This window comes from Globicephala melas, chromosome 6, assembly GCF_963455315.2.
Source record: "Globicephala melas chromosome 6, mGloMel1.2, whole genome shotgun sequence".
NCBI classification, from domain to species: Eukaryota; Metazoa; Chordata; class Mammalia; order Artiodactyla; family Delphinidae; genus Globicephala; species Globicephala melas.
Window position 1 is genome coordinate 51,385,378 of NC_083319.1, and position 19,349 is coordinate 51,404,726.

Consider the following 19,349-nt stretch of genomic DNA (forward strand, 5'->3'; position numbering starts at 1 on the left):
ATCACCAAGGTGCAACGCTGAGATGTAATTGGAAAAATCAACCTGAATATCAGGGCAAAGGTTACAGATACATAGCTATAATTTTAAAAAGAAAGAAAAAGAAGGTATTTAAAGTCATGCGCATAGATGAGATCATATGGGAGTAAATTCAGATTGGGGAGAGAAGCTCTTTTAGGACTGAACCCTAGGGCTCTGCAAAGGAGAAGGAGAACCTAGGAAAACTCATGTCCCAAAGGTAGAGTGACCAAGTGTCTGTTCCAGTTTGTTGGACTGAGGGGTTTCCTGGTCCATGGACTTTCAGAGATTGGGACACACTAGGACAGTTGGTCCCTCTCCACGTGAAGAAAGTGTTTCAAGAAGGAAAGAGTGATTAACTGTCCAGTGCTATAGATAAACCAGGAATGAGCGACAGCTACTGCATTTGGCAACATGGAAGTCTTGGGTGACGTTGACCAAGACTCATCTCTCATGAACAGCCAAGTTGATTTGAGGACCACCCACCACAGGGATAGACATGCATGAGGGTACAAGGCCAGGGCATTTGGAAGCATCATGCCTCTTCCCCTAGCCCCACCCAAAGCGGCATGAAGCTTCCCCAGTGTTGTAACAAAGGACCCAGGTCTTTTGTGATTACCTGTGTGATTTGGACCAAGTTACATAACTTCTCTGTTTTTCGGTATCCTTATTTGTGAAATATTGTGCGGATTTGTTATTTTAATCATCTATCAGTGTGATGGCAGCATACTATGCTGTGCTAAGGCTACATAGATTAATTTTAAACAGACATGGTTCTGATGCTGTAGAAGTTTTCAGCTTCAAAACAAATTGAATCCTACCCCGCGTCAGGAGAACTAGCCCTTGATGTGCATTAGGGGACAAGGAAAAACTTGAACCCTCTTCATTAAAAATGAATATTTGTCTCTGAATAATTTAAGCTTTTAGAGTATTTATACTTTTTGTGTATTTCTAGTCTTCTATGGATCAGACATCTGAAGAAAATAGCTAGAAAGAAAGACTGCACGAATCTTCACTAGAGGAGTGTTGAAAATTGATTGAGGTCATTGACTGTGTCTCCTTGGCCTAGTGCTGGACTGCTTAGGACCCCAGCGAGTATTTGTTGAATGAGTGAAAGTTGGTGTATTATTCTAGATTCAACCAGAGCAGTGGAACTGGTAGGACATGCATCTTCATGTTTATTAAGGAATTGATTACAGGGAATTGGTTTACCCACTGGTGGTGGCTAAGCAAGGCTGAAGTCCACGGGGCGTTCAGGAAGGCAAGATCACAGCAAGCTGGAACTCCACGGGCATGAGCTGAAGCCTGGAGCCCTGAACTTCCAGAGAGCCTCCACTCTCTGTGAAAAGACATCCAACTGATTGAGTCAGGCCACCCAGGCTAATCTCCCTTTTGATTATCTTAAAGTCAACTGGTTAGAGACTTTAATTACATGGGTAATATCACTTCACACCTAACTTAGCGTTTGATTGTATCAGTAGGTGTGTGTATGCTACAGAATAGCTGCAGTCTCCCTTCTGTCCTCCAGTTCTGGCAAGAGAAAACCCCGGTAGCCAACCACGACTGGAAGAGTACTAGGAAGGGAATTTGGAAGAATGTAGCTCTGCTGAGCCAAGTTGACACATCACAAAGCCATCACAATCAAAGCCTGATTTAGGATAATTTGCAGTCTTAAGTTGTTTTGTTTTTAAAAATGGATTTTTTGTGTTTGTTTTTATTTTGATTATTTAGGGTTTTTTCTTATATTATTTTAACAAAGGATAGACATGATATGATAATTCCTTGTATAAGATGACCTTGAAATTACTTTGGATCATACCATTTCAACTAGTCTTCAGTCTCCACTGACTAGGAGGCCACATAGAACTCAGTAGCAGAGAAAACAAAAATAGTAAATTTTCACATTTGGCTTTTATGCTCCCAAGAGCCCAAGGGACTGACCTCAGAACATCCCCCTCTGGCCCCATTCCTAAACTTCAGCCCCCAATGAAATGCAAAACCACTGTAAATCTCTTCAATATTTGTTTACCCCTAAATGTGTGTATGTGTTAATTCCTTAATAATAAAACCTACTCTTTTTTTTTTTTTTCTTTTTTAAAACCTACTCTTGAGATTGACTTCAGATAGTTTAGAGAACAGAAATCTCTTTTGGTTCCTGGTTATTTGAATATGCAAGAGGAACAACTTGCTTGGAGGCCTAGGTAACAGTAGTTGGCCTCTCCACCCACTTGCCAAGAGCAGGAGCAGTTTACATCTCTTTTGCAATGAACAGTTTCCTCCCTTGTTAGTTTCAGCATAGAAAGCGTAGTGGTGACTCGTTATTACATGCCAGCTTATGTGTAGGGCTAGAATGATACTCAAGAATTCTATCATTATGGCTTATTCTTATCGTCTGTTCAGTCCTGAAGTAGATTCAGACCGTAAGAGTTTATGACTTTATGATCAACTGTGTTTATTGCTTTTGGCACATTGCCGCACAGTTAGTGCTCAGTGATGACACTGTATTCTTTGTCATAGCTCCCCCCTCCAAAGATAGCATTATTTTGTATGTGAGAAGGTGGCAAGCTTCCCCGTCTCACAGTTGACTCAAGGTCTGGGGAAAGAGGCATGAGAGTAGCTTCCTGTATTCATCTTTATCCCTGAGGGCCAACTCAGTGACTTGCATTTAGTAGATGTTCAGCAAGTAATTGAACTTGCTGATGAAGTTCAAAAACGGAGTCAGCTATCCTTTGCCCGCCCCCCTCCACCGGCTCATCGGCAGCCTGTCCTGTAGGTAACAGGTGCCAGTATCAGCCAGGTTTTTCTTATCCCTTGTGGCTTTGAATTTTAGGGACATGATAAGTATAATACTTTGGCTGGACCTAAATTTTTTTCTCTCTGATGATTTCACACAAATGCCATTTCTCTGTGGAAGCTTCTACCTGCTATTGGTTGGCCAAAAAGTTCCTTCGGGTTTTTTTCCATTAAGATGTTACAGAAAAACCCAAAGGAACTTTTTGGCCAACCCAATAGTTATTAGTGCTAGTGTCACATGGTTTCAAATGTGCTTCAATATAATTTTTCAGTATATCTCTTCAATGCCTCTGCTCGAATAATTGATACTCTTCATGATAAATTTACGTTTAGTATCGCTTTAATCAGTTAATTACTTCACTATTATTACTTTGAGAAGCCAATCTCATGAGAAATTCAGGGTGGAACTTGGGCGTGGTGGCAGATTGATTTATTTTACTCTCTTCTAAACACACTTACCACTGCCTTGTGTTTAATTATTTCTGGAAATTCAGATTCCCTGGAAAGCCAGCAAGAGAAAACAGAATTAGGAACCTGCCTAGGTTTGAATTCCAGATGGGCTACTTCCCAGCTATGTAAACATGGGCAAACTATTAAATCTCTAGCCTTCAAAGTCCTCATCTGTAAAATGAGGGTAATAAAAGAGTGTACTTTACAGAGTTCTGGTGAGGATTAAATGAGATACTGTCTAGAGTGACCTAGCGCAACTTCTTGGCACATCGTGCTCAACAGTTTTTAGTTCAAGGGTATAAACTTTACAGTAATAAGGTTGAGTATGCAAACAGTGCAGTCTCTTCATTTCGAGTTGAAGTCATTTCAGTCCCTGCGCCTGAACTCTGTGCCGTGTTGTGATAAGGAGTGGAAAGTCCGCTTTCTCCCTCGGGGTTGGTCTTATGTGAGTCTGCAGTAGATTGTTTTTTGTTCTGTGCGTGGATAATGCCTGTTGTTCCCTCTGGCAGAGGTCAACAATGTCTTTTTGCAAACTGTCCCCACCTGGCTTCTGCATAGCCTGATCTGCAGTTCTCTGAGCCCCTGGTGGTCCCAGCTGCTTCATCTTGAGAGGCCCCTCTAAGGACTGTGGTCCTCTCCTCAGCTGACTTCCAGGTCCCCAGTCAGAACCCAGGGAAAGAAACTTCCTTGTCCTCAGTCACACTTTGTGGGAGCCTTGGGGAAGCAGGGGAGTGTCTGTGCTCTCTCCTACTGAAGAATGTCCTGCTGCCTTCTCTTCTGCCCCTTTTGGTCCTGCTGGCATAGGGCATTATGTAAGCCAGCCACTTCAAGAATCTCAGACAGGGAGGGCATGTTTGCTCACTTCTCAGCTTCGTCCTCACTCTTTCACGTGTCACTCAGGTCTCCACCACCACCAGGGACACAAAGGTGGGAGGAGACAGGGCAAGCCACACTTACCTTCTCTAATCTTCTTGCCTCTTCCATGGCACTTTTTTCCTCTTCTCTAACCTGGAGCCTTACATCTAGCCTGGTGTATGGTTTCAGGGTGATGAAAAACCGGTTTGGTCAGCATTTCCTTTAGATCTGTCCTTGTTTCAGAGCGAGGCAGTACAAGTCAAGAATCTGGGGTGTTTGTTGGAGTGATGACTCCAAATAGTCTCACATAAATGAACACCACAGAGCTGCTGTTATTATTATTATTATTATTATTATTACTACCACTACTACACATGTCAACTTGATCTGAGTGATTCTTTTACTCCCTTAAGGCAGTGGTTTCCTAAGTCTAAGTGGACTTCACAAGCTAGAGAAAAATATTTGTTGAATTGCCAGCTTGCACCTGAGGAAAATTATTTTTTAAATTACCACCTACTTCTATCATTTCTTTTATACCCTCACTATGGAAGGATATAATTGAAGAGACAAAATTTAAAAAGGCAATCCTTTCCAAGCAAGTACATTCAGCCTTATGAAACCTCAGCCAGTTGCCCTTAGTTTGCTTATTTAACTCAGTCAGTAAAAATTCTTCCCAACCGGCACCAGGCAGTGCAGCAGCGTTTGGAAATCACTGCCTTGGAGTGTCCCAGCCACCCAGCCTGGTTCACTGTGGGCTGTGATTACGAATGAAGTGCCTTCAAGAATCAATGTATAGGATAACTCAGGCCAAAGAAAGCACTGTACCTAAATACTCAGACGTAACGACTGTCGAGTTTGCCTGAATCTCTAGAAAATTGCCTCCGATTCGCCGCTTCATGTTTATTTGGGTAAACGTGGCCTCAGAGAGCTTTTGCGTGAGAAATTATAAAAATGCAGCAAGGCCTAGTGATCTCATTTTGGATCTTCTCAGGAATCCTCATCAAGATGCAATTAGGGCTTCCCCGGTGGTGCAGTGGTTGAGAGTCCGCCTGCCGATGCAGGGGACACGGGTTCGTGCCCCGGTCCGGGAAGATCCCACATGCCGTGGAGCGGCTGGGCCCATGAGCCATGGCCGCTGAGCCTGTGCGTCCGGAGCCTGTGCTCCGCAACGGGAGAGGCCACAACAGTGAGAGGCCCGCATACCACACACACACACACACAGACACACACAAAGATGCAATTAAGCAGAGAAAAATTCTACCTTGGGGTGTGATTTTAATTACTCACTGTGTTCTGACTTGACTTTCCATGCTGTGTTTCTTTTCCTTTGCATATCACCACTTCTGTGTTTGACAGCTTCTCTAAAGACAGCCCCACTTAGTTGTACATGAGGAGCGAAGCACTTACTGGGAGGAGAGGGAGGACAGGGCACACATCTCCTGTCGCCTTAGTGCTTTTACCCTAAACCGTGTGGGAACCTCTTTTTCCTTTCCCTGCCCCCAGCCTCAGTTTTATGACCCGGTGGAGCCAGTGGACTTTGAAGGACTTCTGATGACACACCTGAACAGCCTGGATGTGGAGCTTGCCCAAGAGCTGGGAGACTTCTCCGAAGATGACTTGGACGTGGTGTTCACGCCGAAGGAATGTCGAACTTTGCAGCCCTCTTTGCCGGAGGAAGGGTAAATTGCTTTCTTAAAATGTGGATGGGATTATGATGATCATGCCTGTTCTTGGTTAGGGAGAGATGCCCTAATTCTGGACTTCTCTTACAAGTAACATGACTCAGATCTATCAAGATGTGCAGGATGACTACTGTGGCACTGTCACCTACATGTAGATAGATTTTGAACTGGTTTGACCAGAGGCTTTGAAAAGCCATGTGGGGACTAAGCCAGTTAAAGGGCTGCAGTGGAACAAAATCGACTGCTTAAGAAGAGGTGAAGAGTGCAGGCTCTGGACCCAGACTGCCCGGGTCAGCTCAGTGACTGTGGGCAAGTCATGTGACCTCAGGAGGCCTCAGTTTTTCCATTTGTAAAAATAATAATCATTGAAATGTCTCCGTTCAGGAGCATTTTAATTCTTTCCATATATGAGACTGGATCAAGTCACACAAGTAAGTCCGATCCACATTTCTTGAGCATCTACTATGTGCTGAGAACTGGGATAAGAAGATGAATAAGGCAAAGTTCTTTCTTGTGAAGCAAGTCTTGTCAAGCGGAAAAACAATGGGGAAAGCTCTGTAGTGTGAATATGTGAATAGCTGCTTAGGGTTGAGTTTCTACAGTGGGTTAATCGATGTGTTTACAGGTGTCAGCATTAGTCCTCAGTATCAAATGATGGAATTATATTTAGATGAAACTCCTGTTATTTCCATAGAGTAACAAGCAATGTCTCTTTGGAGATTTAGGATGAACTTTTATTTGCATTCATCTTCAAAACCAAAGATTCACAACCTCCTGAGATTTTCAACCTTCTCCTCTTCCCCAAAAAGTCCTGGAAATGAGATCATGAAACACAGCCCCTGCCCTCATTATTCGGGGATATTCCAGTTCTATTTTGGATTTTATTTCGTCACAGTTTAAGAAGGTTAGATGACAGTGATAGGGTATTATTTGACCCTTTGCTCTTTGTTTAGACAGTTCTCATTCATATAGAAGAGCTGACCATATGCTCTGCTCTAACATTTTGAAGATACTCACTCCCCAGAAAACAAGATCATGGTGATTCTTGGGAAACATTCTTCCCTGTTGTCAGTCCATTTATTCAGATGTGACTTTCATATAGGTAACATCTATTATTGTTACCTTTGGTAGAGAATAATTTAATTTCTTTGTGTAAAATATATGGTTAATTGTCTTCAAATGAGATCAGAATCTTGGAAAATCCTGTTTAAAATACTTAAAATAGGGCTTCCCTGGGCGCACAGTGGTTGAGAGTCCGCCTGCCGATGCAGGGGACACGGGTTCGTGCCCCAGTCTGGGAAGATCCCACATGCCGCGGAGTGGCTGGGCCCGTGAGTCATGGCCCTGAGCCTGTGTGTCCGGAGCCTGTGATCGGCAATGGGAGAGGCCACAACAGTGAGAGGCCCACGTACCGCAAAAAAAAAAAAAAAAAAAAAAAAAAAAAACTTACAGTAAGTTTACAGGTAGGAGGATTTTTATTTTTTTTTGAAATTTGATAGAAGAGGTAATTTTTTTCTTAACATCAGGTTTTTTTTGTTTTTTGCGATACGTGGGCCTCTCACTGTTGTGGCCTCTCCCGTTGCGGAGCACAGGCTCCAGACGCACAGGCTCAGCGGCCATGGCTCACGGGCCCAGCCGCTCCGCGACATGTGGGATCCTCCTGGACCGGGGCACGAACCCGTGTCCCCTGCATCAGCAGGCGGACTCTCAACCACTACGCCACCAGGGAAGCCCTTAACATCAATTTTTGAGCATAATATTGCCTCGTCACCAGAATTGATAACTAACACGTTATCTGTCTGATGGCTTTCAAATACCCTCTACTGTTTCAATCGTTGCCCAAAAGTCTTGTGTATAATTAAAGCCCAGGAAAGTATCATCATCATCAGAGTACACGACAGCTGACTCCTGTTGAACCCCAGTGCCTATCCGAGAACATGATATTGAGCTGTGATAGTGCAGTGGGTGTAAACCTGCGCTCCCAGGCGAGTGGCCTAGGGTCATTTCCCTGCTCTTCCACTTGCTGAGTGTCTTTGAGAAAGATCTTTTCATCTCATCCCTCTGCAAAATGAAAATAGTAATAGCGTCTGTTCTATGGAGCTGATTGACATTAACTGAATTCATACCTGTAGAGGGATTGCATCAGTGCCTAGTGCAGAATGAATGGCACACAAGTGTGAACTATCACACGTAGGTCTTATTATGTGCCAGACGCTTTTCTAAGCACTTCACACACTGACTTCATCTTCATCACAGCTCTCCAAGGGAGCACTGCACGATTACTCTCCCCACTTACAGTGAGGAAACTGAGGCACAGAAGGGTTGAGTGACTGGCCCAAGGTCTCATAAGGAATGGGGCTGGGATTTGAGTAGTCAGGGCCCAGGGACCACATGTCTGACTTCTACAGTATTCCATCTAAAACTAACAGCCAGTCCACAAGGTGGGTACTGTTCTTACCCTCTTTCTACAAACCAGAAAATTAAAACTTAGAGCACTTAGACCTATTTATCTATAGTACCAACACGTTTGGGAGAACAGCAAAAAAACCCAAAACAAACAAACAAACAAAAATAACCTTTGCTACTGTGAGGAAGTAGTGATTTCTAAATTTCCAGACTCCGAAGCACTCTAAGAGCTTCTCTCATGACACACTCTATGCAGTAGACAAGAGCTGCCCGAATTAATAATCACCAACCAAAGCCAGGGCCTGCCAGCTCCTCAAAGTACAACTCCTCTTCTTCATGGCTTTCAAAAAGGAAAACATGCATGTCCTAACAAGGTTACACGTGAGCAAAAAATATGCCCAGATTACCCCAGAAGAGACTGGTATTTATACTTATTCTTCTTGTTTTGTATGTGATTACAGCTAGTTCTACCTGTCTTGTGTCGGAATGCCTTCAGGGATAGATAATAATCTAATACGATTCTGTGTAATGAAGAAAACCCACAAAGCATAAAATGCCAACGTTTGTCTCATCAAAGTAAAAATGTTACTGCCTCAGGAATACTTCAGACACTTGAGAGGATTGGATAACAATGCCCTTGCCATTCTCAGTTGATACGGATTTGAAATCATCCTGCTGTCCTTGGTTATGATAAAGGACTGCTTTGTTGTGTTTACCTGGTAATAACTTCTTTATGTTGTTTTCCACCTCATTAGGGTTGAACTGGACCCTCACGTCAGGGACTGCGTTCAGACCTATATTCGGGAGTGGCTAATTGTGAATCGGAAGTAAGTTCATTTTTTTCCCTCTTTACGTATATACTTACTTTATATCGTTACCTTTTTATAACTTTTTTAAAAAAAATGAATAAACTTTTTTTAGAACAGTGTAGGCTTACAAGAAAATTGATTAGAAAGAAGTACTGAGAGTTCTCATATACTACCTCGCACACGCATTTCCCCCATTATTAATGTATTGGGTTTTTTGGTGTGTGTGAGGTTTTTATGTCCTTGAATGGCCATGAATATTGATTTTGGGGATTCCAAATAAATTTTAGCAAGTAGGCAAATTTGCAAATGCAAAATCCATGAATAATGAGCATGGAGTGTATCTTGTATCACTCTCCTGCTCAAACACCTTCTAAGGCTCTCTATTTCCTACTATATCAAATATAAACACCACCTGCTTGCCTTTCAAGGGCTTTAATAATCTGGCCCAACTCTATCTATTAAAACGTATTTCCCTTAACTGCTGGAGCCCCTTCCTTTCTCTGAGCCTGCGTCTCTTCCTCACTGTTGCACCACATGACTGACTCAGTCCTCCCTCCACACCTTTGCTCTTGCTGTCTCCCCTCTGGGCATGCTCTCCCTTCTTTCATCTGTCTACCCAATCCTACCCGTGGATAAAAGATCATATCAAATTTCTTTTTTCTTCGTGCAGCTTTCTCTGACTAATTTATCCTTCCTTGGATGAGTCTTACTTAAGTGTGGAATATTTGGTACAATTGATGAGCCAGTGTTGATCCATTATTATTATTATTTTTTTTTTTTTGCGGTACGTGGGCCTCTCACTGTTGTGGCCTCTCCCGTTGCGGAGCACAGGCTCCGGACGCGCAGGCTCAGCGGCCATGGCTCACGGGCCCAGCTGCTCCGCGGCATATGGGATCTTCCCGGACCGGGGCACGAACCCGTGTCCCCTGCATCAGCAGGCGGACTCTCAACCACTGCGCCACCAGGAAAGCCCAATCCATTATTATTAACTAAAGTCCATAGTTTACAGTAGGGCTTATTTTTTGTGTTTACATTCTGTGGTTTTGACAAATGTAAAATAACGTTTATCTACCACTGGAGTGTCATACCGAATAGTTTCACTGCCCTAAAAATCCCCTCTGTGCCCTCTGGTCCTCCCTCCCTGGCAACCACTTATCTTTTTACTGTCTCCATAGTTTTGCCTTCTTTTTCTGTGTGTTTTTGTGGCTTGATAGCTCATTTCTTTCTTCGCTGAATAATATTCCACTGCATGGATTTACTATAGTTTGTTCATCCATTCACCTACTGAAGGAGAAAGTTACATTTTAAACACAAAGAATAGAGCCCTTTTATTTCTATTCTGATGAATTCCTGGGGGGTGGGGGTGGGGATTAATGAATGGAAATTTGGCCTCAGATTCAAAGGGCACATTTAAATTTATGACCAAGAAATAAATTACTTGCTTGCCTTCTAGTCAAAAAGGCCCTTCTCTCCTGGGTTAATTAAATGTTCTATGACATTGTCCTGAGCTTTTTGTCTCCATGCCAATGACCTGGAGAGTACCCTCTAATGAGAAGCATCTACCCACACTGGAATTCGCAACCTGTATGTGTGTACGTGTTGGGGAGCTGTCTGGGGAGAGTCTGCAATCAGGGGCACACCCCACTAGAGAAACATCAGAGAACCTGTGACAACACACAAGTAGTTTGAAATTCTGATATCCTCACCTCTCCTATACTCCAGTAAGAATTACCGTTCTGTGGGATAAATGATGGAAGACTTTGGAGGTTGGGTTTTATCCAGCTCCTGGAAGGGTACCATTGAATTTGTGGTGATGTGTTTTGGAGTAATGTCAGTATGCATACTATTTTCAGTAACTGAGAAAGAGAAAGCTTCACTTGTATAAAGTAATTAAGAGAAAGTTAGACACTAATCCATCATCTGTTCTAACTTGAATAGAAAACCAAGTTTGCCGGGCAGTCAAATAAGATTATACTTTGCTGGTAATAAATAGAAGATTTCAGAACAAGTTGTTCTCATGCTTTTAAATGTTATAATTAGAGGTACTTTCTGGATATGAAGGCTTGAAAGAAATCTGAGACGGGGCAATAAATAGAAAGGTCCATTTTACTACACTTGGTTTTTATTTTCTATTCGGGACACTGCACTTTTTCATTCTTCATGGCAATTTCCATTGGAATTTTTTTTCTCTATCTTGAACAAACTTAAAGGACTCTTTTTAGAATACTCATTGTAAAAATTTTGGAGATCATAGCGAACCAAAAAGAGAAAACAAAAATCACTCCATTTCACTATAGACACATAACCACCATTAACATTTGATGTGTTGCCTTTGAATCATATTTCTTTGTATATATTTGCATAAAAATTAAGTCCGATTTTGATACTGTTTGGCAGCATGCTTTTTCAGTCTTCACACTAAGTGGTAACTATCTCTTTGCTATTAAATATTATTCCTCAAGACAATTTTTAATGGTTGTATAATGTATTTATACAAAAATTTATTTAAACAATTTTAATGCTTAGATGATCCCCTGTTTTTCAGTGTTATACCCAGTATAGCAACATTCTTGTGTATAGTTATGGTTTTTTTCCGTTTGGAATAAATTCCTACAAGAGGAGTTTCTGTGTGTTTAAGTGTATGCACAAATTTAAGGATTTGGGAATAACATATCAGAAAGATTATTAGCAAGATATGCGTGAATCCTCAAGAATATTGGATGTTATCTTTTAATAAATTTCCAATTTTATTTGTAAAATGGCTGTCTTTTATTTGCATTTTCTTTGTTTCAATTTGGTATCTTTTTTTCCATAAATTTATCATCCATTTGTAAGTTTTCCTTGGTGCTCTGCTTATTCATTAAATTTGTGCATCTCTATTAGTGTAGTTGTCTGGTCTTGTTTATCTTTAGGGCTGCTTTCATTCGGTAAGGATATTAACCCTTTGTATGTCATATAATACAAATTCCTTACCCAGGATACTCTTTGTCTTTTAAATTTGTTTATAGTTTTTTAACATTCAAAATTATTTATTAGTAAAATCTATATTGACAGTTTTCCTTATGATTTATAGTTTTGCTGTCATGCTTAAAATTTAATCCATAAACCTAGTATTATTTACTAGGAATTTAGGATTAAAATGTTAAACTAGACCATTAGCCACTTTGATTATTGCTTCCGTTCCCTCATGTGTCTCCATTTGTTTTTATCTCTTCTGTAGGAACAGTGGTTTTTCATATATTTATTCTGTGCAAGTTTTGTATCTTTTTATTTTCACAAAACAAAGCAATGTCTGTTTTAACTTTATGTTTGGCAACATACTGAGGATGGGGATTGTCATTGGCCCCGTTATCTGCGCACTTGGGTAACGGACCAGCTTGTTTCCCAGAAATTAGCTAATGGACAGGTAGATGTGTGCAACGTCGAAACTCGTTTTCAGTTTCTGGCAAGCTTTGACTAGTGTTCAACTGAGGAAGCACCTTTTCCAACCCCACTGTTTGACCTTTTGGTACTCTAAATCTGATACTCTAACATAAAGGCTATAATTCCTATTGAACAGTCCTCCCAGGATCATTCTGCCCTCACGTGCATCCGTAGTATTTTATTTGTGGGGAGAATCCAATACACCCTTCCAGGTGCCCTTCATCTCCCAACCCTACATACATATTCAGCTAGTTGTTTTCTATGAGTTGTTTCTATATGGTTGCAGAGTGATGGTAGAAAGAGAAAGGCAAGGAAGGTAGTGGTTCTGGTGGTAGTTCATTTCAGTAAAACCAGGTGGAACCTGTGAATGGCTTCATAGATAAGCCACTACAAGAAGGAGAATTTAGATTCCTGACTATTATAGACATTGACTGTTCGGGGACTGACAGGAAGGCAAGTACATAGTGCTTTCCTCTGCATTGCCCTTTGGGGAGGCAAAGTATGGTACATCCTTCTCTTTCCAGCTGCATCTGATCCACAGAGATTCTGTCTAGACTTCGGCATTAAGTTATCTGTTTTGGTGAGTTTCCATTTTTTCTGTGTCTTCATAGGCCGGGAAGTTGGAGAAAGTCACAATAGTGGTTGCTGACCAGTTGTTAATTAGCAATTAATGAGCTCTCCTTTGAATTTGTTATTTTATGTGCTAAATAATGTAAGCTTGTTTTTTGTTTTTTTGTTTTTTTTGCGGTACGCGGGCCTCTCACTGTTGTGGCCTCTCCCGTTGTGGAGCACAGGCTCCGGTCGCGCAGGCTCAGCGGTCATGGCTCACGGGCCCAGCCGCTCCACGGCATGTGGGATCTTCCCCGACCAGGGCACGAACCCGCGTCCCCTGCATCGGCAGGCGGACTCTCAAGCACTGCGCCACCAGGCAAGCCCTGAAGTTGGTTTTTGTTCTGTGCGGAAGACACCAGACTCATTGAGGTGGCTAAAGTCAGGGCTGCGCCCTTCTGTGTACTTGGCCAGAGGCAGCCCTGTTGAGGGAAGGAGTGAGGAACAAATATGTGTTTTGCATCAGCTGCGGGTCTGGCCTGCCCTAGGCACTGGGGATGCAGCTGTGAACAAGACAGAGGCAGCGCCCTTTACAGAGCTCAGGATCTAGGAGGGCAGAAAGCACTAGATAAGAGTTGGAAGGGGAGCACCCCGCAGCGCTGTAGACGTCTTTAATGAGATGGTTTAACTTGGTTGGAGGCATCAGGGAGGGTGTCCCCAGGGAATAATAATGAGAATAAACAGCCTTTACTGTGAAAAAATGTGTATATTATTCTTTTTCATATTCTTTTCCATTATGGTTTATTATAGGATATTGAGTATAGTTAGCTGTGCAATACAGTAGGACCTCGTTGTTTATCTATTTTGTATATAGTAGTTTGTATCTGCTAATCCCAAACTTCTAATTTATCCCTACCCCCCTCTTCCCCTTTGGTAACAATAAGTTTGTTTTCTATGTCTGTGAGTCTGTTTCTTCTGTAAATAAGTTCATTTGTGTCACATTTTAGATTCCACATGTAGGTAATGTCATATGATATTTGTCTTTCTCTGTCTGACTTCACTTAGTGTGATAATCCTCTGGGTCCATCCATGTTGCTGCAAATGGCATTCTATTCTTTTTTTTTTTGGCTGTGTTGGGTCTTCGTTGCTGCACGTGGGCTTTCTCTAGTTGCGTTGAGCAGGGGCTACTCTTCGTTGCAATGTGGGGGCTTCTCATTGTGGTGGCTTCTCTTGTTGTGGAGCATGGGCTCTAAGCACACAGGCTTCAGTAGTTGTGGCGTGCATGCTCAGTAGTTGCGGCTTGTGGGCTCTAGAGCGCAGGCTCAGTAGTTGTGGCACACGGGCTTAGTCGCTCTGCGGCATGTGGGATCTTCCCGGGCAAGGGATCAAACCAGTGTCCCCTGCATTGGCAGGCGGATTCTTAACCACTCCGCCACCAGGGAATTCCCTTCATTCTTTTTTATGGCTGAATAATACTCCACTGTGTGTGTGTGTGTGTGTGTGTGTGTGTGTGTGTATACCACATCTTCTTTATCCATTCATCTGTAGACGGAAGTTTAGGTTACTTCCATGTCTTGTCTATTGTAAATAGTGCTGTAATGAACATACAGGTGCATGTATCTTTTCGAGTTATGGTTTTGTCCAGATATATGCCCAGGAATGGGATTGCTGGATTGTATGGTAGTTCTTTTTTTAGTTTTTTAAGGAACCTCCATACTGTTTTTCACAGCGGCTGCAGTAATTTATATTTCCACCAACAGTATAGGAGGGTTTGGGGGGAACTTTTCGAACAATTCCTCAGAAGAAATAACTATTTAAAATATTTACGAAAATGATTTTGGTTCCAATTGCTCTAAGTGTGCAAATCATAGTGGTAAAAAAAAAAAGTAGATCCACGTGTGACCAAGCTTCATTTTATCTTATAATATTTATTTTCTACTTTCTAACAGAGATCTTTGAGAGAGAGCCTCACATGGGCATTTGTAAACTTGCTAGCTTCTTCAAAGTTATTCTCACCAATATTCGTTAAGCAACATGTATGTGTATGCCAAATGGGTAAGCTTTTCTAGTGTATAAAATCCTTAGGGGGCTTTCCCTAAGGATTCAAATAAAAAGCTTCATGTGATCTAATGTCCTGGCAAGAAAACCCACCCAACTCAAAGTAATGGAAAATATAGGCAAACATTAAGTTGCTTCCTAAGATTACACTACCCTAAATGACAACACACTGAATTAGTGAGTGTTTTTCCTGAGAAATCCAATTTTAAGGGGAAAAGTTCCCAAAGGAATTAACTAATGTTAATTTGTTCTAAGATGGAAAGAAAACAGTGAATTAAAACTCAAAATTCACACTTGCCCTTTGCCTTTCTTAGGATGTGTACACTCCAGAGGATGTTGATGTCACAGGTTCAGTGTCACATACTTCTTCATAAGGAAACCGGTGTGGGCCACAGGAATAAAAATCCAGAAACAACCTAGCTTAAGACCTTATGTGTGGTAGCCTTGGAGACCAGAACTATTTCTGGTCTTTAGCTTTCTTCCTTGTGTCATCAAATGCACTTATTTCCAAGAGTGTTTACTTACAAGTGAATCCCCACCCCCCTGCCAGTTACAGCCATGTGCCTGCTTCCATTTTCCTCAAGTCACTTCTCTCTACGCCTCTTTCTCCATTGGGTATGGCATAGACATGAGCTGAATTCTAGGACATTTCCCCCAGCTTTAAGATTTTAAGATAAAGAGTTCATACACCATATCTGAAAACTTTTATATCAGATTTTCTCCTCAAAAGAAACTTAAATCTGGGAGAAATGAAACTTATTTGGTTATTGTTCTTTTGCTATTTTATGCAAACGGATGCTTTCTTTTTTGTCCTCCGTTTTGTTAGAATGTTTTCTGAAGTCATTTACCCAGACCGCCCAAAGCCACTAACAAATGGGCATTTTAAAAAAAAATGAGTTACAGAATACTGTTAAAAGTTCATCTCACAACATGTATACTCTAACCGTATATCTGTGTCACCCTCAGGATCTGGGGGATGGAAAGCATTAAGACTAAATGTATTCCATGGCTGTGGATTTGAAACCAGAGCAAACTGTGTTCCCCTTCCTCATTCTAGATTTAGCATCTACTTCCCCATTTTGAAATTCCAGAAAGTTGCAGAGCTACCTCGTGACAGCAAGGGTAAAGCTGGCTGGAGAGGAGAGGCCAAGGGTTGGCAAGCATGTAAAGATGACTCATTTCAGCAGTGCCAGCCACAGAAGTCAGAAACCGCCATGGGGTGGGTAGTGAGACTGCTGGCTGAGTGCCATCAGCTACCAGAGTCCCAGCCTCCCTACCCGACCCGCACATCTGAGCCAAATAAAGCCATGCTCCTGTGGAGCCTATTTGCAGACAAGAGAGAGATGGGCAAGTAGCCAAATGGTAGAAAGACTGTTTCTCATGAAATAAACACAACCTATTGCTTCTCCAGAGAACTGTGTTCCTTTTCTTCAAACACTACCGTTACCCATTTGAGGACAGTCCAAAGACAAACATATCTTGAGAGCGTTCTCTTTAGAGGCAGTGTCATGGAGTAGATAGAGTCTAGACTTGGGTCCAGATGCTGGCTCCTTATGTAATGTCTATGAGACCCTGGGCAAGTGACTTCATCTCTCTGAACCAGCGTTTCCTCAAGTGTGAAATGGGGGGAAATGTTGCTCATTTTGAAGGCTTATTGCGAAGACTGGAAAATAATACATGTTCCTCTTCTTCTTTTTCCTCTTCCCCTTCCTATACCCTTTTTCTTTCCTCTCCCTTCTTGTACAATTTGGTGTGGAAGCCATCAGAACAAGTTGGCCATCCATAACTCAGGGTGGGGAGTAGCTGAAGAGGGCCAGAATGAGGAGTGGAAGGCCAAACACGCTGAGGAGGACACACGTTTAGAAGGGCCGCCTGGCATGGAGAAGCAGAACCTACATGGTGTGAGGGGGGTATCTGAGCCTGGGGCAGCCTGGCATGTGATAACAGAGCAGACATTCTGAGTAGAATGAGGGGGTGTTACATGGGGGAGAAGCCTACCACGAGGTGTCAGAGCCCAGGCAAGGGACAAGGATGTCCTTGTGGGAGGGTGACCTGGCACTAAGTGTCAGTGCAGACTGAAGAAGATGTCGTGCCAGAGGGCAAGCCTGGTGCAGGGTGTCAGAGTCAGAATATAAGGAGGGCAACATGTGTGGGCATGGAGGGGTGCTGTTAGCAAGGGTTACATTAAGGGGATTAATCAAGTAAGTAAGTATATTAAGGACAATAGGTGTTAGATTTTTCACTATCTGAGAAGGAAGTTAATATGGAAAGGAAGAACACTAGAATGGATACTGTGATGTCAGATTGGGATTGCAAGGATCAACATGAACTCCTGGCTTTCAAAACACACACACACACACACACACACACACACACACACACACACACACACACACACACACACACACACACACACATACACACACACACACACACGCTCCCTACCTAACTCTGTTCACTGAGAAGACATAGGAGGAGCAACACCTTAATAGCAATGAGCACACCCAACACCTACATCTTGACTTCTAAGAACCATTTTCCACTAAAAAGAATCAGAACTTCTTGGAGAAATGACTGATTCCAGGGTTGAGGAAAGGAAAGTATAAGATCAGCCTGAATATCTTGTGGCAGAAAGCAGGATGTGATCAGTGACTGCTGGGGACATGTAAAAAGTCGTAAGAGCCAGCTGAAGGGATTCACACTGGTCGAATTGAGGATAATTATAGCGCCAAAATAAATAATAGCAATGGATTAAGATATGTTGAATAAAATAGGAAACTGTGAATCCATATTGATACAAATCAAACTGAAAGCTTGATGAGGAATGGGGCATTTACAACAATCAAACCCAAATGGAGGGACTTCCTAAATAATAACTGGCCTATAATCTTAAGGTCATGAAAGTCAAGGGAACACTGAGGAACTGTTCCAGAGTGAATAAGAGTAAAGAAATGTGACATATAAATGCAATGCATGACTTTGGACTAGATCCTTTTGCTCTAAAAGGCATTTGGGGGACATTTGGTGAAGGCTGAAAGGGGTCAGAGGATTAGATGGTAATAATGTATCAGTGTTAATTTCCTGAATGTGATGGTTGAATACTAATTACCATGGAGAATGTCCTTGTTTGTAGAAGTTACACACTGAAGTATTCAGGGATAATGGAGAATTAGGTCAGCAACTTACTCTCAAATAGTTTGAGAGGGGGAACGGTCTTTGTACTATATTTGCAAGTTTTCTGTAAATTTGAGATTGTTTCAAAATAAAAGGAAAATAATATATGTTAGGCGCCTGGCATTGTAATAAAGACTGTTAGTGGGTCCCCTTTACTGTCCCATGCGTTTATCTTGCAGCTGCCATGAGTGTAGGAGCTATTGTGCCCAGAGACATTTGAGCAATTTGCTCTACCTCCCAGCCCCTTAACCTCCCACTTTGGATTGGTGGTGGTGACCAGAGCCTGACCGGCACAATAGCACTGGTGCAAGGGGTACCATAGTCCCACCTCTTGTCTCAGAGTGGGACAGTGGGACAACTTTGCAATGTGATCCTTCCAGAGCACCCTGTGTATCAGGCCAAGAATTTATCTGAGCTCTCATCCTTAGTTGACTCCTTCTGCTTCCCTATCTCTCTTACAGGCTTTTCTTCAAGAACACACAATCAAAAATCACATGCACCTGAGTCCCTGCCTCAGGCTCAGCTTCTAGGGAATCTCAACTAAGACAAACACATAGACAATCACTAAGACAATTACCAGTCCAAGAAATGATAGCTATATTGTCATCAATGATAATACCATTAGATGCAATACCAGTGCATGTATTATAGATCTAGATACCCTTATTTTGCAGATATGTTGAATTTAAAATCTCCTAACATCCCTGTTTCTGCTAAACTATATAATAATTTCTATATGAGAAATTTACTTTCTACCAAAACCAAAAGTAGAACTCTGAAAAGTGCTCACTTTAGGATTTTCCACTAGTAGAATTCTCCCCCCAAACAATTAAACACGTGAATGATGCTGTGGTCCCGGTTAAACTTGCTGCATTTCACCCCTTCCAGGAAGTCTTGGTGGATATCCTTTCCCAGATGTTCTGCTAAAACTATGGTTTAGATTGGATTTGGGGATTCCAGTTTTCTAATATCTTAGTAGCAATGGTTCTCAATGAGGGTAATTAATGCTTCTGTTTTTAATTGTCTCAATGACTGGCGTGGGCTACCGCATTTCACACCCTGCAATGCATGGGGCATCACATACAATGAAGGATCATCCGCAATTCAACATCCAGCACAACTATCAAATGTCCTG

At 42.1% G+C, this 19,349-nt stretch overlaps 1 protein-coding gene across 3 annotated transcripts in view; it reads left to right on the top strand.

Moving 5' to 3' along the window:
* Window positions 1–19,349, top strand: part of DOCK8 (dedicator of cytokinesis 8) — a 220,844-nt gene that overhangs the window by 57,929 nt on the left and 143,566 nt on the right. For all 3 annotated transcript variants that reach the window (XM_060300871.1, XM_030877059.3, XM_030877061.2), the window contains 2 exons: window positions 5,617–5,792; window positions 8,957–9,028. In XM_060300871.1, the coding sequence (XP_060156854.1) occupies window positions 5,617–5,792; window positions 8,957–9,028 (248 nt within the window). The remainder of the gene's footprint in view (window positions 1–5,616; window positions 5,793–8,956; window positions 9,029–19,349) is intronic.